The sequence below is a fragment of the Mytilus californianus genome, unplaced genomic scaffold (genome assembly GCF_021869535.1).
Source record: "Mytilus californianus isolate M0D057914Y unplaced genomic scaffold, xbMytCali1.0.p SCAF_8, whole genome shotgun sequence".
NCBI classification, from domain to species: domain Eukaryota; kingdom Metazoa; phylum Mollusca; class Bivalvia; order Mytilida; family Mytilidae; genus Mytilus; species Mytilus californianus.
In genome coordinates, this window is record NW_026262734.1 from 42,983,523 (window position 1) to 43,007,038 (window position 23,516).

At 32.1% G+C, this 23,516-nt stretch overlaps 1 protein-coding gene across 1 annotated transcript; it reads right to left on the reverse strand.

Annotated features, from left to right (window-relative positions):
- Positions 1-3,823: 3,823 nt before the first annotated feature.
- LOC127710502 (zinc finger and BTB domain-containing protein 17-like) lies at positions 3,824-21,787 on the reverse strand. The gene is made up of 8 exons (XM_052216396.1): positions 21,713-21,787; positions 18,211-19,582; positions 14,695-14,904; positions 13,438-13,568; positions 12,691-12,764; positions 11,723-11,809; positions 9,382-9,464; positions 3,824-9,058 (listed from the first exon to the last, which is right to left on the reverse strand). Exons 2-8 carry the CDS (start codon positions 19,561-19,563, stop codon positions 8,552-8,554), a joined length of 2,445 nt encoding a protein of 814 aa, XP_052072356.1. The 5' UTR covers positions 19,564-19,582; positions 21,713-21,787; the 3' UTR covers positions 3,824-8,551.
- Positions 21,788-23,516: the final 1,729 nt, after the last annotated feature.

The window sequence follows — 23,516 nt, forward strand, 5'->3', positions numbered from 1 at the left end:
AACAATCATACAATTGCGCCAATTTTACCAACTTATTCATATCAGTTGCAATTCACTTGTATACTGTTCTCAAGATCTGTCTTTCTAGTTACTGAGTATTATTTACATGTATATGGTCTCATTCTCCACTCAAAATAACTGTATAAGATTCATCTGTAAATAGTCTAGCACAACACGACTTCACTGTACATCTCTATCTAATTTCTCTATTTTTCTTAACAAATGCCTGACATAATTTGTGATCTTCTACAACGATGATGGGTTTCCCTCTATCAGACTATTTTCTCGAACAATATATCAAAGATCATTACATGAAAAAAAAACTATTATATTACTGAACAATTTATTTATTTATGAGTTTCTTAATTTTGATAAGTGTTCTGTTTAATCTAAAGTCAACAGGTTAATTATAGTGCATGATCATATATAATATAGGTAAAAAAATATACAGGTAAATGTGGCGCACTTAATACCCTCAGAAAAATAGAGTGGCGCAATTGATACCTTTTCAAAACTGTAATTGGCGTCAATTAGTTCTGGCCGTATCATTAATTAAAATGACAAAAAAAGCCTACAAATTGACAAAACTTAAAAGACATATATTTGCACATACTTGAATGAACGGCTCCAAGATATAACCCAAAATTTTCACAGTTCATATGTGCATAAGTTCACAGACATTACAAATATAGGGAACTATATCGCAGTGTATATTCAATTTGTAGATTTAGTAGCTAACCTGTGCTACTTCTTGTTTAGGAGGCCGGTGCCTTAGGAAAGACTAGGAACAATACTGAATAGTTCCAATCTTTCCAAAAAACAAAAAAAAACAGATGCATTTGCCTGCTCAAACCAGGCACCTCATCAGTGATTGTTATGTCGTATTCTAGATTTTTTTGGGAGCAATTTGGAGAATTTAGGGAGCAACCATTTAACTTCAACCGGGGGGAGGGGTTATGGTTTTTGTCTGAGTCAGAATTTTTTTTCCGCGCAAAGCGCAAAGATTTTTTTTTGTTTTTTAGACGCTATCAATCAAATTATTTTTTTCAAAAATTTAACACTATAAGGTATGGGGACAATCTGGAATCAGAATATTTTTTTTGTTCGTCTGCATGACCACAATATTTTTTTTCATCAAATTGGGGATCAGAATATTTTTTTAGGAAAAAACCATAACCCCCCTCCCTTGTAGTTAAATGGTCGTTCCCTTAGTGTTCATGGCATGTCCTTCAAAGTAGAATTAATCTTAAGCTTTTTAGATTCAGGACGATTTAGAGTTTGATATAGATACTGGTCTCATATTTTTATTGTTGAAAACTGTATATGGCCTCTACATGTTATCATTTATTTGTGTATTGGGTGGCGGTCTCTTTGATGAATACCCCACATCTATCAGTATAGATAACATATATGGGGTAAATGAATGTTAAATTTATACAATATAGTCCATGCACAGATTAAGGTCTCTAACACAGTAACTGCCAGCATTCTAATGAACCAACTTTTCTGAATGCATATTTTACTGTCAGTAAATATAAATCATTAGGATGCAGCTCTTTTTCTGATTTACTGTTAGATTATACCTAAACCAATCTATGTTATAAAATTGAGAATGGAAACTGGGAATGTGGCAAAGAGACAACAACCCGACCAAAGAGCAGAAAACACCTCAAGGCCACCAATGGGTCTTCAACACAGCGAGAAAATCCATATGTCCATTACAAATCCTCCTGTTTTGGACAAATCAGAATGACTTCTAAAAGTAGCAACCAAGTCTAGGTTAGGTATAAAATACAATCATGACCAGAACTTACAGTAATAAATATTGATAAAATCACAGATAAGACTTACCAGATGGTGTTTATACTTAATCAATGTGTTAAATAATTCATTTAAAGGATTTTTGCATGAACAATGTATGTTTGTTTTTGCCTGTTACATAATATGAGGGTCTGGATGGGGTTAATAAAATAAAGAATAAGATTGGAGAGGGGGTAGAAACAAATAGGGGTTTTCAAATATTAATAATAGAAAATAATGGACAAAAAAAAAAGAAAACAGGAGAATAATTGGGTGCTCAAATATAAAGAAAGGATCAATGGCAAAAAAAAAAGGAAAAATTCCATAAAACAAATGAAAAGATGCTAAAATGAAGAAATACCATCTTCCCATCCCAACCCTAATTATTTCAAAGAAGCTGTGTCTGATATATTAAATAGGCATAAGCAAACATAAAGATTACATACAAACACACAAAATAAGTATAAGCTGAGACACTCAGAACCATTAACAACAACAAAAGTTAGGATTTCTTGACATCAATTGTCATACACAAGGGTCTGGATAGGGTTTACAGAAAAGAGAATAATGGCAAAAAGTGCAGAACAAAGGGAAAAAAATATATAGAATAGAGAAAACTAGACAAAAAATAGAAAGAATAGAAAATAATGAGGTGCTAAAATATAGAGAATAAATTGCTTCGCTGAGCGCAGCTGGATACGACCACAGATGTCCAACCCTGAAAACTTGAGGCCAAAATGGACACAATATATATGCTTGATACAGGTCTGAATTTAGATTGTAACTAAATTTTTGACACATAATAGGTTTCTGACACAGAATAACTGTAGTCAAAGAACTTCAAATTGGTTATATGATTTGAATTTATATTCAATTTTTTGCTTTTGTGCAATACACTATGCTGTTGCGAATTGACCCCCCCCCCCCCCCCCCAAAAAAAAAAAAAAAATTTTACCCCAGTTTTTTGCTTTTGTGCAATTCACTATGCTGTTGAATATTAACCCCCAAAAAATAATATTTGAAGAAATTTTCTTTTAATTTCTGAAATCTGAAATGAGAAAAATTGTCCCCCCTCCAATTTTTTTTACCTCCCCCCTTTCCCTTATTCCCCCCAAAAAAAATCTTTCCCTCAAGATATGGTCAGTATCTCAATTTAAATTTCTAATGAAGTTTGCAACCATAATTACCCATTTAAATACATCATAAAAGTTTTAAAATATAAAATGACATACATAGTCATGGCTAAAATTAATATTAATTAATAGTAACTGCTAAAAATAAATTGACAGCTAATCACCTCAAGACAATCTTCATTTCTTAATACATAATTTACAAGCAGTGTAAGGGAGTTAATCAAACAGTGTTCTTTTAATTGATTTGGATTACCTCCCTTACACTGCTTTTAAATTGTCTCAATTGTCCTTTAACCAGAAAAACCCTTGTTTTTGCCCCTTTTTTGCCCCTAATTACTAATTGGTTTGAGCCATAACCCCCAAAAGTCAATACTAACCATCCCTTTGTGGTATGGAAACTTTTGGTATAATTTAAGAGAGATTCATACACTTTAACACAAGTTATTGTCTGGAAACTACAAAAATTCTTATTTGGGCCCCTTTTTGGCCCCTAATTCCTAAACAGTAGGGACCATAACCCCCAAAATCAACCCCAAACTTCCTTTAGTGGTTATAAACCTGGTGTTAAAATTCTATTGATTTCTATTTACTTATACTAAAGTTATTATCCGGAAACCATCTGTCTTCGGACGACGCTGACGAATATGCCAGACGACGACAACGTGATACCAATATACGACCAAAAAATGATCTAAAAAGCTAAAAGAATATAGAAATGAAGGACCCCCCATCCAGACCCTCATACATGTATTCTGTGTAAGGCACACTCTACCCATCTCCAAAAAAGTGCTGGAAAACATCAAATCAAGATTTTTTTAATGGCCCTGTACACTGATTGTAGAATTTTGAGAATGAAGAAATGATATTCATTGTCATATAAAAGAAGGCTATTCATTTTATATTTTGTTTTATTTGCTCTGACATGTAAAAATGTATCACCAGTATCATCATAGATTTCAATAACATATTAAAAATTTACCCAAATCATACATTTTTAATATTCAATTCATTTATTTTTAAGTAATAAGGAGTTACTTGCATTTTAATAATGACAGCTTCTTTTTAATACCTGTCAAATTATTTATTTAATAACTATCTACAATATCTTCTTCATTCAATAAACTGTTAACACTGAGATATATTTCGTCGTTTTGTTATTTTGATAGTAAAATGCAAATGTTGAAATTAAAATAGCAATACTTTAACATGTAAATTATGCAAAATGTTTAAAGACAATGAATCATGATTGAAAGTACAGGGCAAAACAAATCCATGGAAATGAGATGTGCCAATGCAAATACATATATTACATACCAAATATCATTGACCTACCTCTAGTGGTTCCCCATAAACAGACATAATCACAAACTAATACATGTAAACAAAGCAAAAGTTTCAAAGTCAATAGACCATGACTGAGACAGAGGGGCAAAACAATCTCCATGGAAATGAGATGTGCCAATGCTAATACATATATTACATACCAAATATCATTGACCTACCACTAGTGGTTCCCCATAAACAGACACAATCACAAACTAATACATGTAAACTTAGCAAAAGTTTCAAAGTCAATAGACCATGACTGAGGGGGCGGGCAAAATAATCACCATAGAAATGAGATGTGACAATGCTTATATAACTGCATACCAAATATCATTGACTTACTACTAGTGATTCCCCATAAACTGACCTAATCACAAACTAATATATGTAAACTATACAAAAGTTTCAAAGCCAATAGACCATGACTGAGGCCTGAGGGGGCGGGGCCAAATAATTTCCATGGAAATGAGATGTACCAATGCTAATACAACTGCATACCAAATATCATAGACCTACCACAAGTGGTTCCCCACAAAACTGACCTAATCACAAACTAATACATTGTTGATGCCGCTGTCAGCACCGATACTGGAAACAGCATACCTATGTCTCGCTTTTTGACTCTGTCAAGGAGAGACAAAAACTGAGATGCTGTATGCATAAAATCTATTTTGCATTGCCTTACTAATGACCGTCGTAGTATGCTAATAATGGATCAGTTAAATTATTACTTTTAGGATGATTGCTATTAATTGAGGTCCAAAATAACATTGTCTAACAGTTTACCATTTTCATAATATCATGGAATATTGAGACTGATTTGTATGTCAAGTGTTTAAAATTATTTGATAAGATCTGAAACTCTCTAGATTTTCAATGTAGAGTTATGGTGAGAAATAATGTAATAATATATAAAAAGGAATGAAAGAATATGTGTTTTTTTTGTTGAATTTTTAATACCATGTTATTTGTTTAGACAATTTCACATGACTAACATTATGTTTTTTATTTCATAACGTCCCATTAATCCCAAAGCATACACAACTAAGTTTAGGTATTGCAAATCATACTTCATAGTCGGTCCCATTGGGGTGTAAGCGTGATGCGGGATGGGCCGATTTTTCATAAGCGTGACACGTGAAAGTCAAATTATTTTGCGTGAAAATGGGAAAGCGGGACACGTGAAATTACAGTCGCTATAATTGCAATGATAAGCGGGATACGGGATTCTGACAAAACAATAAGCAGGATCCGGGATCAGACACCCTTCATAGGCATTTGATGAGTGTATTAATTTTTTTTTAATATTAGGGTTTTCTTTGACATGTTTGATAGTTTTGGAGTTACTCTGGTTAATCATATCACAAAAGAGTTATAAAACAAAAATAATGGTTAAAATTAAAAAGATCAAATATCCTGAACTATTATGACTATGGAAATGCTCAGAATCAATTGTCAATCGAAGGATATCATTTTAATGGACTCTGTGATTAATAGAGACAACAAAACTAATTACAAGAGGCTCTCAAGAGCCTGAATCGCTCACCTGTATTTCAAAGGAGAAGATTTTTAAATGTTAGCAAACTTGATGAACAAATTGTGTAAAATTGTCTTTAAAGGGCAATAACTCCTTAAGGGGTCAATTGACAATTTTGGTCATTTAACTTTTTTGTAGATCTTACTTTGCTGAACATTATTGCTGCTTACAGTTTATATATATCTATAATAATATTCAAAATAATAACAAAAAACTGCAAAATTTTGTTAAAACTACCAATTCGGTGGCAGCAACCCAACAATGGGTTGTTCGATTCGTCTGATAAATTCAGGGCCGATAGATCTTGACCAATTAAACAATTTTACCCCATGTCACATTTGCTCTAAAAGATTTAGTTTTTGAGATATAAGCCAAAAACTGCATTTGACCCTTATGTTCTATTTTTAGCCATGGCAGCCATGTTTGTCGATGGATACAAACTTCAGATACAGTTTATAAACAAGATACCCTAAGAAACATTTAGTTAAAGTTTGAAGGTAATTAGCCCAGTAGTTTCAGAGGAGAAGATTTTTAAATGTTAGCAAACTTGATGAACAAATTGTGTAAAATTGTCTTTAAAGGGCAATAACTCCTTAAGGGGTCAATTGACAATTATGGTCATAATAACTTTTTTGTAGATCTTACTTTGCTGAACATTATTGCTGCTTACAGTTTATATATATCTATAATAATATTCAAAATAATAACAAAAAACTGCAAAATTTTGTTAAAACTACCAATTCGGTGGCAGCAACCCAACAATGGGTTGTTCAATTCGTCTGAAAATTTCAGAGCTGATAGATCTTGACCAAATGAACAATTTACCCTATGTCAGATTTGCTCTAAAAGCTTTAGTTTTTGAGATATAAGCCAAAAACTGCATTTGACCCCTACGTTCTATTTTTAGCCATGGCGGCCATGTTTGTCGATGGATCAAAACTTCGGATACAATTTATAAACTAGATACCCTTGAACATTTAGTTAAAGTTTGAAAATATTTGGCCCAGTAGTTTCAGAGGAGAAGATTTTTGAAATAGTTTACGACGACAGACGACGACGGACGCCAAGTGATGGCATATGCTCACATGGGGCCCTTCGGGCCCCGGTGAGCTAATAAGTTGTCATTTAAAGACTAGATCTTCAGGGGTTTTATGTGCATATATGCAAATGAGAGATCAAATTGTAAAACCATGATTTTAAATTTCCCCAAAACAACTATTCCTTATCAAGTCCCAAAAATTATACCTATAAATCAAATGAATTAACACTCATAATAGAAATATAACAATTCAACAATTAATACATATATATATATATACATGATATATATATATAAGACAATTTTCAACATTGTTAACATGAAATATCTCTGCATAAATTAACAAATGAGAGAGCCATAATACAAATACAATTGTAAAAGTTTTTAAACAACCACTTACCAATTACAACAATATAAGTATACAACTCTCTGTTATATATATTTTGATATAAAAAAAATTGGTTCATACTTTACAAGACATGTTTTATGGTGAGCTGTTCCAGTGATGGTAAGTAAAATACATTGTATTTTCTGATACAGGTTTTTGGTTACATGTTTAAAAGAATATACATTGTCTGTCTAGATACAAGTGTTCTCTTTTGACAAATCTCAAGTTTCATGGTTCTGTGTAGGCATCAAGAACCTCTTTTAAGTGGTTGTTTTTAGCCTTTATCATGTTTTTTCTCTGTTGAAGATATTGTTCTTGATGGCAGATCTTTAATATTCTCTGTTTAGTTTAAACATACTTATTGTTCAAAACGACAAATGGATAATATTCTCTATTAAATTCATTTACAATTTTTTATTTACTTACGGTTTTGTAGAGCATGACGTTTACACATACACTTTTTTTGTTGTGTAATTGGGTTGCTGTCACCTTGATGTATAGAATTAATATTGGAAATGGGGAATGTGTCAAAGCGACAACAACCCAACCATAGAGCAGAAAACAGCCCATATCTCCTAAATTTATTCATATTTTGTATACCTAAAACTTTTGAATATACTTGTCACATAATAAAAGAAGCAATGTGATTCTTTCATGTTATATATGAGGGTCTGGATGGGGGTCCTTAATTTCTGTAGTGTATTCTTTAGATTTTAGGAAATTTTTCTTTATCTTTAAAAATAACAGTTGTTCTATGAAATTCTCATGAAAATGATTTTACAATTTTTCTGTTCATCGTTCATTTCTCTAATCAGTTTATATATAGTATTAACTAATTTTTTTTATTTTTCACAGTCATTCTTTATACTTTTGCACCCCATTATTCTCTATTCTAATATTTTTTACTCATTTTTCTCTTTACATTACTTTTTTGGGGCATTATTCTCTCTTCTGTAAACCCAATCCAGACCCTCATATTTATATGATTCAATATTACAGATTTATATATCACATGATTAACATTTCCACATCGTAAATGTGATACAGTAAAATTATTTTAGTGTGTACTTTCTACATAAAGTTATTTTTGCTCTTGAACCACAAATTCTTTAAAAGCTATCATAAATATAGAAACAAAATGGCCAAACAGGTTTTTCAGTCATCCCTTGTTATCTGTCTCATGATTAGATTGGCTAGTTATAACCATAGTTACTTTACTGGAAGTAAACAATGGTAATACCACCTACCAAACAAGCAAACTTAGCTTGATTGATCTGTGTACAAACTTATGTATATCTGCTATAACAATGTACAATTGGAACATTTTCCTATGAAAATCCCTGTGTACTAGGAGGTTGAAAGTTTCCATGACTTGTCATATTGACTGGCTGATACACATTACCAGCAATAGGAACACTACCAGCTATCGGACCAGTGAAATTTTCAGGATTTCTGTTCAATAAGCCTTCATTTGTTCTTATCAACATTTCAATATTTCTCCTGACGGAACCATCATCTAAATTTTGAGGTTCCAAAACCTGCTGAAATTGTCTTTGGTTGGGTTCATCACTTGGCATAAGTCTAGGAGTGGTTTCAGAAGGGGGTTTTGGAATTTCCTTGGGTTTTGAACTTTCTTCTTTTTCTTGAATCACTATTTCATCTGTTTTCCTAGCATTAAGCAAATCCATATAGCCTTTCCCTGTCTGAAGCATGTTTTGGTGCAACTGGTTTCTTGTTACAACATCCACTTTGTGAACCAGTCTGATATGTTTATGTAAGTTTCCTCTCAGTTTACATGCATAGTCACATAGATTGCATGTGAATGGACGGTCCTCCTTTTGAAAAGAATAGCAAATATAGTATTATTTAAGATAAACATTAACGTAACAATTTGCAATCAAAGAACCATGTTTACTGTTAATACCTTTGTTTTAATGTCCCCTACTTTCTGAAGTTCTAAAATTGTTTCTATAGATGGGTATCCCATTTCAAAATGCCTTCCTTTGGTACCATGTATGATTTAATTGAACAGCTCTTAACCATGATTTCCAAATTAGGCCTTATAATGTATTTTTATATTTAACTTTTTCATTTTCAATATTTCTGACCACAAGAATTTTTGTGAAAAATAAAAGACTTGGTCTACATGGTTACTTACAGAATGTCTGGACTTAATATGGTTGTTAAGTTCCGATTTTCTCTTGCTTACATATGAACAAAGATGGCAGTCAAATGTTCTTGCTGAAATGTGATACAAAATTAAATTTATTAGACTTGCTAAAACATGTAATTAGAAAATTGACTATAATACAAGAGCCCTAGCTGATAGACTATTTGTTAAACTACTGTCTCAGGTTAGGGTGAAGATTGGCACCTGTTAAAACATTTGAACCCGCTGCATTTTTATGCACCTGTCCTAAATCAGGAGCCTGTTGTTCAGTGGTTGTCGTTTGTTGGTGTAGTTCATAGGTGTTTCTCGTTTTTCAAATAGATTAGACTGTTGGTTTTCCTGTTTGCATTGTTACAGCACTAGTTAGTCATTTTAGGGCCCTTTATAGCTTGCTGTTCGGTGCGAGCCAAGGCTCTGTGTTGAAAGCCATACTTTGACCTATTATTGTTAACTTATTATACATTGTGACTTGGATGGAGAGTTGTCTCATTGGCACTCATACCACATCTTCTTATTTATATTGTAAAGTGCAGTATGCTGATAAATGGGCATTTTAAGTTCCCAGTGTAGGCCAATTATGAATTTTTTTTGTCAGAAATCAATATAGTTAATGTTTATTCTTACCTCCATGTGTACTATTGATATGGTTAATGTTTATAATTACCTCCATGTGTACTATTGATATGGTTTATGTTTATAATTACCTCCATGTGTACTATTGATATGGTTTATGTTTATAATTACCTCCATGTGTACTATTGATATGGTTTATGTTTATAATTACCGCCATGTGTACTATTGATATGGTTTATGTTTATAATTACCTCCATGTGTACCATAGATGTGGTTTATGTTTATTCTTACCTCCATGTGTACTATTGATATGGTTTATGTTTATTCTCACCTCTAGGTGTACTATTGTCATGGTGTATGTTTATTCTTACCTCTATGTGTACTATTGATATGGTTAATGCTTATTCTTACCTCCATGTGTACCATAGATGTTGTTTATGTTTATTCTTACCTCCATGTGTTCTATTGATATAGTTTATGTTTATTCTCACCTCTAGGTGTACTATTGGCATGGTGTATGTTTATTCTTACCACTATGTGAACCTCCATGTGTTCTATTGATATGGTGTAGGTATTTTAGTACCTCTTTGTGTACTATTGATATGGTTTATGTTTATTCTAACCTCCATGTGTACTATTGATATGGTTTAAGTTTATTCTTACCTCCATGTGAACTATTGATATGGTTTATGTTTATTTTTACCTCCATGTGTACTATTGATATGGTTTATGTTTATTCTTACCTCCATGTGTACTATTGATATGGTTTATGTTTAGTCTTACCTCCATGTGTACTATTGATATAGCTTATGTTTATACTTACCTCCAGGTGTACTATTGATATAGCTTATGTTTATACTTACCTCCATGTGTTCTATTGATATGGTTTATGTTTATTCTTACCTCTATGTGTACTATTGATATGGTTTATGTTTAGTCTTACCTCCATGTGTACTATTGATATAGCTTATGTTTATACTTACCTCCAGGTGTACTATTGATATAGCTCATGTTTATACTTACCTCCATGTGTTCTATTGATATGGTTTATGTTTATTCTTACCTCTATGTGTTATATTGATATGGTTTATGTTTATTCTCACCTCCATGTGTAGTATTGATATGGCTTATGTTTAGTCTTACCTCCATGTGTACTATTGATATGGTTTATGTTTAGTCTCACCTCCATGTGTACTATTGATATGGTTTATGTTTATTCTTACCTCCATGTGTACTATTGACATGGTTTATGTTTATTCTTACCTCCATGTGAACTATTGTCATAGTTTATATCTATTCTTACCTCCATGTGTATTATTGATATGGCTTATGTTTAGTCTTACCTCCATGTGTACTATTGATATGGTTTATGTTTAGTCTCACCTCCATGTGTACTATTGATATGGTTTATGTTTATTCTTACCTCCATGTGTACTATTGACATGGTTTATGTTTATTCTTACCTCCATGTGAACTATTGTCATAGTTTATATCTATTCTTACCTCAATGTGTACTATTGATATGGTTTATGTTTATACTTACTGCCATGTGTACTATTGATATGCTTTATGTTTATTCTTAACTCAATGTGTACTATTGATATGGTTTATGTTTATACTTACTGCCATGTGTACTATTGATATGCTTTATGTTTATTCTTAACTCCATGTGTACTATTGATATGCTTTATGTTTATTCTTCCCTCCATGTGTACCCACCAGGTGTTCTATTGATATGGTTTGTGTGTATTCTTACCTCCATGTGTACTATTGATATGGTTTTTCAGCTGATGTTGGTTAAGGTAAGATTTTCCACACTGTCCACAGGTATGATTTTTCTCTCCTGTGAAAATATAGAAGAGAATGACTTAAATATAAGATTATGAAAGAACAATGCCTTGTGAGCAATAGCTCACTAATGATATATCCCTCTAAAAGATTTGGTAAGAATAAGCTTATTAGCGATTGATTCAAAAAATGAATCACATGGAATAGCATGCTCATGTGAAGTTAATACCAAATTTCAGGAAGCTCTAACTCATGGTTCCTAAGAAATGGAACAAAAATTTCCTAAAGGCCATAGTGTGTAATTATAAGAAAGTGTATAAATATTTGGTAAACATGATGCATATATCACATTGATGAATAGCATGCCTACATGAAACTTGATACCTTATTTAAGGAATCTCTGACTAGTTAATCCTGATAAAAATGCAATGACAATTTCATACATGGCCTTATGTGTTAGAATACATAAGTATTTCTATAACAAGAAATGAATGATTCATGGATGTGAATGGCCATTGGGCAAAAAGCATGTTCACAAGAAGATACCAATTTTCAGAAATTTCAGCATTGAAAGAAAAAAAATCACAAAATGTCACAGAACACACATAGGATGAGAGGATAGATGAAGCAGGGTATAATTAAGTCCCTGTTTTACTTTCATAGAACATGTCAATCATATGCATGTAATGAAAGAACAAAATGTTATTTCCATTAGACTGTTGTTACTTCTCATTACTTTTGTTTCTGGGCTACATTGATTCCAAAAGTTTTTACTAATTGATAAAATTTACACTTCTGCAGATCTAAAAATCAAAATTTGTGATTCATGTCTTTAAATGTATAGAATATACATGAAAAGCAGCAAAAAATGTGCATTTTTTCACTTTAAATTTGGATTTTATCATTTTAAAATTTCATGTTATAACAGCATAATACCTGAGTGTCTTATTTTATGGAATCTAAGTTTACTACGGTTGATACAGTAAAAGTCACACTGATCACATCTGTGTCTGAAACAATAAACACAGACTTGAGTCAATAAAATATTACGTACAAATACTGCATAAAAATGATAAATATTATACATGTTATACATGCAAGGACAGTTATACAATATTGCCATTAATTCAGAATTTTGTCTTAAAATTATTCATGTTATTAGTCATGTTAGTCATGTTAGTGGTAACATTAAGCAAGATTTTTCCAAATTTTGGGTACAACAAAATAAACAAAAATTTTGACTGACCAACAATATTTTTTAAGACCTGAGGCAGGAAACAGATATTGTTTTGCTTAATGAGACTAATACTCCTAATCGTCACTAAGAACTTGTACATTTACAGTACCCTAAACTATTTAAAATCTTACCCCGGCCAGACCTATACATACACTTTAAATACATTGAATTGACATTTGACATTTAACATTTAACAGTCATGACATTAGTAGAATGATTGATTGATTAGTGTTGATTTTTATTCTATGTTAGGGTTAGGATTTATGGTATGGGCTAAAGTAATGGTCAGCTATGGGTTAGGGTTAGGTTAAGTTTAGTATAGCTCTTCATGGGTTGGGACCCCTAATTAAAAGTATAAAAAAGACCTAATTATACAATCTTATAACTAAAAAGATTTATGCATGAAAAGACATATAATATCATTTTAAAATTTGCCACTGACTTACATCTTCTGATTTGCTGGTAATGGTTGTCCATGTTCGTGATGTAAATGCATGGTTAATTTATCTTTGTATTTTGTCTTGTATGTACAGATTTCACATAATAGATATGTTCCATGTTCCTTCATTTCATGACTCTGAAACAGAATATAAACATGATAAATAGCAAAATTACAAAGTAACAATATATATGTATATGTATAATGAGGGTCTGGATGGGGTTTACAGAATTATATAAAAATAAAGAATAGAGAAAAATGGGGTGCTACATATATAGAATAAAAAAACTTTGCAACAAAAAGCAATAAAGAAAAATGGCCCACAATTTTAAAGAATACAAAAATGAAGACCCCTATACAGTGAGACTTTCATTTATGATCTTTTCTCCTATTTTGTGGCAGAACAGGTAAACTGTATTATGCAATGAATATATATAGTGTTTGTATCCTGCTCTTTTAAAAAGATGCTAAAATATTAAATGTTTATATATCCTCTACGTGTTCTTCACCAAAGTGAACTGTGAATAATTATACCTGTATACATTAACTGTGACTAATTATACCTGTATACATTAACTGTGACTAATTATACCTGTATACATTAACTGTGAATAATTATACCTGTATACATTAACTGTGACTAATTATACCTGTATACATTAACTGTGACTAATTATACCTGTATACATTAACTGTGACTAATTAAACCTGTATACATTAACTTGAGTATTACTATTCACTCATTATACTAATAGTAGCACAATACAAGGAGATGCTATTCATATAGTATTCCGATATCCTCTTAGTACATGTATATAGTAACATGACTTATTGTCAAAAATATTAGAACTTAAAAAAAACACCAGCATACAAAGACACTACAATATGTTACAAAACGTGTTACATGCCTCAATCATAAAACCCTGTTTTTTCCTCCCTCTGCAGTGTATAAAAATGATATCTCTATATAAATTTGGTAAAATTGTTTTCCTAAGCAAGTTTGTAAGTACCAGTTAATGGCATATCAAAATCCTGTGCTTTTTAACAACAAACACATTTCAAAATTTTAAGGGAGATCACTCTTAAATTTTAAGCATTCGTGTGAAACAGAATTAAAGAAACATGTGTAACTTAAGGCAAATAAATCGAAATATTATGAAAATGGTTGACAAAAACATACCAATGATTTTTGAAGAGTTATGTCCCTCAAACTAAATTTGCCTAGGTGTAGTATTTAATCTTAATTATATATATAATAACTTACTTTCAGTTTACATTTCCAACCAAACACAGCATCACAAATATCACATTTATATATAGGATTTTCATCTGCATGTCTTAACGAGTGCTCCTTCAGTCCTCCAGCTGTGGCAAAACTTGATCCACATACATCACACAGATGCCGCACTAATCTATTGTGGCATTCTTTATGTCTGTCTAATGCATAGGAAAACAAAGTTTTAAATGTGCATCCCTGAAAGAATAAAAGTAAGCATCAAACTAATTTTTACTCTTCTTGTCCAATCTGATACAATTTATTTTGAAGAAAATATTGTTTATTCTATGAATCAATACTATCTACAATGTAAATTGAATTACATATTGATGAAAAATTTAAACCTTTCATTGTTAAAAAGGGGAGATTTTTCTATGACAAAACCTAAGCTTCCCAGCACACATGTATATAATCTAAAACATTTTGAACAGATAACATTGCATACAGGCTTATAGCATTTTGCATTCAGCCCGTATGAAATTATAAGGCGTATTACGCCTGGAAATAAGGCGTAAACCAGGCGGAAGTGGTACTTACGTGTCTAGATCCAGGCGTAAGGGAGCAGGAAACGTAAATTTGTAGTCCTTACGGGCGTAGAAAAAAGTGGCAAACCTGGCGTAAATTGAAATAAGCAAGGCGTAAATTTTCTTACGGGCGTAAAACTGTTGGTATGGCGTAAATCATAATACCCATAATGCTTTGTTTAAAGGATCATGGGAATTTTTTTCAAAATTTGGCTCTTTGGTTTTAGTTTGCAAGAGTTGGACTTATGGCAGCTTCATATGTTCAGGGATAATTAGCTTGTTTTGTGCTTTTTGAAAGAATTTGAAATTGGAAATATGGAATCAAATTGATTAATTAAAATTGTGAAAAATGGAAAGTAAAACATGGTAAATAATAATTATGTGAGTATAACCTAAGTTATTAAGTTTTAAGTTCTAACAGTAATTTTGAAATCCCAAAACCTTTAACCTTGGATAATAACATTAAAATCTTTTACATGAAGTTAAATTGCAGTATTATCATTATATTTTAAAGGACATTAATTTATAAAAAACTTAGTTAATTAAAATGCTTAAGTTTTATTTCAAGAAAAATTAATTGTCATAATTCTTATTTAAACTTTAAACTTATTTGAGCCAGTGGCAGTGACTGTCTAAAATGTATTTATTTATATATTAGCTTCTTCAATGGTTAATATTTCCAGTTTTATGTCAAACAATGAGAAATTAAAGCAACAGTACAGAAGTTTGTATTAAATACACAAAAGAACACAGCTAGGGTAATACACTGATTTGAAATAAGTGTACTATTATGTAAGGATATTACGCCTGGTTTATTTATTGACCAGGCGTACTCATTTGCATATTACGCCTGGTTTTCTCTGGACCAGGCGTACTCATTTAAATATTACGCCTAATTTTACGCCTGGTTTCCGCCTCAGTTACGCTTGGTTTCCGCCTGGTTTACGCCTGGTTGACGCCTGGACATGCATTCCTTAAACACTGCAATGACGCCCGGATAAAGTATGATTTTTACGCCTGGTTTCCGTGTCATATACGGGCGTCACAGTTCGTACAGGCTGTCTACAAATACAAATGTCTTGTAAATATGTTTTTTTTTATTATGAGCCTATCAATATTGTTCAGATAGTACATTGATTGTCAATGCATTATTTCCTCAGTTTACTATTTTATACTATATAGATATAAGAAGATGTGGTATGAGTGCCAATGAGACAACTCTCCATCCAAGTCACAATTTGTAAAAGTAAACCATTATAGGTCAAAGTACAGCCTTCAACATGGAGCCTTGCAATTGGCTCACACCAAACAGCAAGCTATAAAGGGCTCCAAAAATGACTAGTGTAAAACCATTCAAACAGGAAAACGTATACATATATAGTCCTATATGTTTAAGAATGGACTGCAATTAACATACATGTACCTGTTCAATATACTTACTGCATTGTCACATTGCAAGAGAGGATATTTATCTGGCATGATAAACATACATGTACCTGTTCAATATACTTACTGCATTGTCACATTGTAAGAGAGGATATTTATCTGGCATGATTAACATACATGTACCTGTTCAATATACTTACTGCATTGTCACATTGTAAGAGATGATATTTATCTGGCATGATAAACATACATGCACTTGTTCAATATACTTACTGCATTGTCACATTGTAAGAGAGGATATTTGTCAGGCATGATTTACATACATGTACCTGTTCAATATACTTACTGCATTGTCACATTGTAAGAGAGGATATTTATCTGGCATGATAAACATACATGTACCTGTTCAATATACTTACTGCATTGTCGCATTGTAAGAGAGGATATTTATCTGGCATGATTAACATACATGTACCTGTTCAATATACTTACTGCATTGTCACATTGTAAGAGAGGATATTTGTCAGGCATGATTTACATACATGTACCTGTTCAATATACTTACTGCATTGTCACATTGTAAGAGAGGATATTTATCTGGCATGATTAACATACATGTACCTGTTCAATATACTTACTGCATTGTCACATTGTAAGAGAGGATATTTTTCAGGCATGATTAACATACAAGTACCAGTTCAATATACTTACTGTATTGTCACATTATAAGAGAGGATATATATCTGGCATGATTAACATACATGTACCTGTTCAATATACTTACTGCATTGTCACATTGTAAGAGAGGATATTTATCAGGCATGATTAACATACAAGTACCAGTTCAATATACTTACTGTTTTGTCACATTATAAGAGAGGATACTTATCTGGCATGATTAACATACATGTACCTGTTCAATATACTTACTGCATTGTCACATTGTAAGAGAGGATATTTATCAGGCATGATTAACTTACATTAACCTGTTCAATATACTTACTGCATTGTCACATTGTAAGAGAGGATATATATCTGGCATGATTAACATACATGTACCTGTTCAATATACTTACTGCATTGTCACATTGTAAGAGAGGATATTTATCAGGCATGATTAACATACAAGTACCAGTTCAATATACTTACTGTTTTGTCACATTATAAGAGAGGATACTTATCTGGCATGATTAACATACATGTACCTGTTCAATATACTTACTGCATTGTCACATTGTAAGAGAGGATATTTATCAGGCATGATTAACTTACATTAACCTGTTCAATATACTTACTGCATTGTCACATTGTAATAGAGGATATTTATCTGGCATGATTAACATACATGTACCTGTTCAATATACTTACTGCATTGTCACATTGTAAGAGAGGATATTTATCAGGCATGATTTACATACATGTACCTGTTCAATATACTTACTGCATTGTCACATTGTAAGAGAGGATATTTATCTGGCATGATTAACATACATGTACCAGTTCAATATACTTAGCATGCTTAGCATTGTCACATTGTAAGAGAAGATATTTATCAGGCATGATTAACATACATGTACCTGTTCAATATACTTACTGCATTGTCACATTGTAAGAGAGGATATTTATCTGGCATTATTAACATCTGATGTTTACTATACATATGTAATGCCAGCTCTCGTTTCAGAAGACCAGTCCAGTCACACATTTTACAGGAGTATGGAGGATGTTTGGTTCTCAGATGTTTACGCAAATCTTTCTCTGGGAATCTGACATCACATTTTCTGCACCAGCGATGTACAACACCCCGTTTTCTTTTGGGTTTCACATTATCTTCCGTTGTTTCTGTATCTTCACTAATTTCTTCATTCTCATCCTGTTCTATCACCTGAACTTTACTTTTTTTAATTTTAATCTTCAAGTTTCCCTTGTTAGATGTTTTCTTCTTGTTCTTAGTCTTTAACCCTGTCCTTGTTGTAGTTTTATTTTTTGACCTGGTTGTAGGTTTCCTTTTTGGTTTGGATGTTGGTATATCTTTAGCACCATCACTTGTTGATTGTGAAGTTCTTCTCCTTGGTCTTTTGATTCTTGTGTCTGGGGCTTCATAATAAGGATTATGCTCTGGAGACATTAAGAACATATTAACATTTCCTTTGGCATTTGTATTTGACTGAGAGATGTTAACTTTAGGATCAAACCCTTCCTGGTTGTCCACTTTTATAATGGCTTGCTGTTTTGGTCCTTTATTCTTTATCAAGGTATCATATTCTGTTAAATCTACTGTATTTTCATCATCATCATCTTCAAAACAAGGGGGTGAATCCTGCATACTTTGATCACATGGTTTTTCATTCCCTGTATGTTCTATTATCAATTCCTTTTCCTCACATTCTGATGCTTTCAATGTTGTGAAAGATTTATTAGATTTCATTGAAAGATCGAGAGATGTTCCTGATGAGACCATATCTGCTGCATCTGACAATGTTGACAAATTATCACATGTACCCATGGAAACAGATAACTGGCTGCCATCTTGTCTTGCACTATTTAAAATGTTCTGTTGTATCATATGACTAACAAATGCATCAACAGCTTTGTCCAGTTGGAATGATTGACAGAGCTTGGTAAATGCTTTAACATTTCTTTCTTCCACTTTTATCTCCCCTGTATATAAATACCTTACAAGTGACTCAACAACTTCTTTCGAGTAATCGCTGCAGTTAATATTGGTTTTTCCGAAAAATGAAACTTTGTCTGCTACATTTACCGACTCATGAAGTGCAGGACTTTCACAAACGGCTAATATGACTTTATGTACATAAACTGTATTACTGTTTGTTGTAATTTCTACATCACAAAAACAGTTCTTACGCTGAAGTTGGTATAATGAATTTATAATGCTATCTCTGTATGAAGACACTACACACTTAGGCTCTTTACTTGTCATCATCCTTCTTATTTATATCATCCTAGAAAACACAGAAAGAGTTGATTACTGGTTGAATCATGTATACTAGCTAGCGCTGCTATGGTAGGTTGTATTCTTATTTGTGAAGGGATACATAAATGACTTGTAAGTTTTTACGTCATTCTACCTTCAATTATTGTAAGGGACATATTGTACAGACACCTGTCTATTGTTTAAGAATTTATGTCATTTTGTTATTTTTGTCTCATTGATGTTTACCCCACATCTCCTTTCATCATGTTCAATCACATCTACAATGTATAAACATGATAAAGGTGAAATATGGTTTTTTTTAACCGCTAGCAGAGTTTGGTATTTTGCAATAGAAATAATAGTGAGGACCAACAGATTTTCTTCAACATGATCATTAGGACCACCTGGGAATCTCTGCGCTTAATATTAATACATATTAAGGTAGAAAAGAAAAAAAAAACATTCCATTCATTATGCTAATGTTCATTATCATTTTTTGTTTCAGAAAGATAAAATCTTTATCTACACTACATTAGATGATTTAAACGGTGCCACATGTTGAGCAGGATCTGCTTATCCTTCCGGAGCACTGAGATCAGCCCCAGGTTTTGGTGGGGTTCGTGTTGCTCAGTCTTTGGTTTTCTATGTTGTGTTTTGTGTTCTGTTGTTTGTCTTTTTCTTTTTTAGCCATGGCGTTGTCAATCAGTCAGGGGTACTACTTATACAAGTGTTTTTTATCTACTTGTACAGGTAAAAATTTTTGGAGGTTAAGAGTTATATATTTTCTTCTACTCTTGAATTTCTCTTGACTACATTGCTCTAATAGAGTGTTTAATTGTCTGTCATCAATAGTTGTCTTTACTATTCATTTAAATTTAATTTCATGGACAATGAAAATCTCATTTGTGTGTTATCTTCAAAAATACTGCTCATTTACAAGCCTTCAGGGAGCAATTTTTGAAGGCCTTGCACAGTTACTTAACATCTTTGCGCAATGGGTTTCTTTGCTTAGTTCTTGAGAAAAAAGGTTGAACTCTAATTTAAAACTAATTAACAAACCAGAAAAATTCTATTTAGGTATGTTTTGACCTTCCAAAACTTGAGAATTTAAGGGGTTGTAAAAAAAAATTCTTGTATTTATAAGTAATTAAATTTTTGGAGAAGATTAAGGGGAGATAATTCAAAGCTTGAAAATAAAATAAAATCTAACAAATTTACTTATACAAGTAAATATATTACTTACATCTTCAAGTAAATAAAAATGACTTGTATCAGTATTACCCCTGACTGTCAGTTTATTTTCAATTTATGAGTTTGAATATGTCCCTTTGGTTTCCAATTGGTAGTCCTTCGAATTCGCCTCTCTTTTAACAATGTTTAAAGGGTGTAACTGAGTGGACAATAACAGATGTAATTCACGTGTTTGTTTATTTTTCATGTTTTGACACATACAGCGGGAACAAAAAAATTGCTAATCAAAATCTAAAAAAGATTTTATCTTTCTGAAACACAAAATGCATATAACTTTTAAATATCTAGTGGAAACTAGACCTTAAAACTTTCCAACTGCACAGGTAAGTCTGTACTCAAGAAATAATCCCTTTTGGGATTCTGAGTTTGGAGCAATTTTCTGATTTGGCAGCCTCAGAATCCCTCATCTGAAGCCATAATCAAGTCTATTCTGGAAAATTTTTGCCAACTTCCTCATCTCAATCCCTAGTCCAAATAATTATGACGTCTTGAAAGGCTATTTTAATTTTTTGCTGTGACTCCTTCTACTCAGAATCCAAAAAGGGATTATCAATCAGAGTTGTAGACTAAGTTTTTGAGGTGTAAACAGTTAGTTTGTCCATTTCTTATGATGAACCTTAAATGGTCATTTGTGGTGGGAATGATATTCACCACATGGGAGTACAGATCCACTTGTGTTAACCCAATTTGTGATATTATTTAGACATATTGCAAATGTTCGATTGTCATGCTATCTATAAATATATGTAAAAAAAATGGTGCCTTGCTTCAGTACTTCAGTCTAATCTGACATTTTTCACGTTCTCAGAAAAAAATCGCAGTTTGCATACACTTTGACACGCCTTACAAAGGCCATGGGTTATTGGGGAACCTCGGCTGCTTATGTTTATAACTTAAATCGTTATACCCAGAAGTATATATGAAAATAAACTCAACAAAAAACAGAAAAATGTAAAATGTTTGGATATTTGCCGGAAGTTAGTCCACATAGAATGGCTCTGCAAAGATTATATTCTGACAGGACCACTAAAAATAAAGTTATGTACCATAATGTTTTAAAGAAACCAACGCACAACAAGTAAAATTTCTGATCTATAATCTTCAAATGTTGTGACAGCAACAGATCACTAAAATATTTTTTTTCAATTACAGCAACAACAAAAAAACCATCTAAATGACTGGGAATACGATCTTCAGTATTTCGTGTTCAGTCATTTAGTATAACGCTCAGATACTGCTACCTTTTTCATTATGATGCATTGACTGCCTGAAAGTTTTATACTTAACAAAATCAAAAAGATGTAGTATGATTGACAATAATTAACGACGATGATTGTTTATTTATTGTAATTTACACCAGTTGATCTTAGCAAATTTGCCAATTCATACCAAAGGAACCGAGAATTGTACATCATGGAGTCGACTTTTCATTGAGACAACTTACTATTCAACAGAGACCAAAGAACGTGAATGCATTAAGCAACAGTGACTATAGTTCACCGCAAGCCTTCAACATGAGCAAACCCCATACCCTATAATGAGCTTTAAAAGCCCCCAGACATGACAAAACAAGTTTTCCAACCAATTCATTTCAAGTTCTTTTGAATAAATATGTATAAAGATAACTATCTTGCATGCTGTATGCTTTAAAGCAGTTTTTATAACTGAAAAATTCACATTTTCTCCTGTTATTGTACCCTTCTCAATAAGTGAAAGTATTAAACGCAATACTTCTAAACACTAAAATATCATAAAACAATACAAGAAGACCTATCATGTACAAGATGGAAGCATGGAGTGACAAATGGCTACTAAAATTTTACCCTGAAAAATGTAAATACATGAAAATATGTAAGAAATCAAATAGCACTGACCACTCAACAAATTACAGTCTACTTAATCTTTCAATAGCAAAGGTTCAAGAGGGAAAATATATAGGAGTCCTAATTGACTCAGAACTCACTTTTGAAAATCACATAACTTGGCGAAAAAGTGATTAAGGCCAACTCCATATTTCCATATTTCGAGCCCCCCTTTTATTGTACGATCAATGCTTTTGAATGGGGACATAAGGTTGGAACCCCCACCCCTGTTTTTAAAAAGGCACTGGCTACGGTTACATTGAAATGTAACAATAATAAAAAAGTTATTGTTACATTGGAGACTAATTGCCGGAATGCAGGGTTGAGTAAGGAACCGATTAATTACGAATGTAACAATAATATTTGCGTTAATGCACTTCATTGTATGCTGGGACTAGTAATATGTATTCAAATAAAACTTGAAAACTTTAATTTGAATTTTACAATTTTGCATACAATTTTTTTAAAATTTTTATTTACAATGGCAGTTTCTACATATCCAGTATGTTGTTTTGGGAGCATCATTCTGTCCGACGCTTTTTTTGGTGAAACCACTCTGCCGGCAGCCATCACAAACGAGTGATGCAGCAATGTGCACGTCAGTTTTACTCTCTTTACAATTCCACTCTGAAATATCCCTTTTTGAAGTTATAGACACTTTCAATGTCTGCCGTGCTTCAGGTGAAAAATATTTTTCTTAACATCGAACCATTGAACTATATTTTTCGCCTTTGACACTACTAAACTGTAGTAGTATCTTGAAGAACATTAAACTATGATAATTAATACTTAAAACTATTTAAACACTATTTGAATAATAATAATAATAATAATAATAATAATAATAAT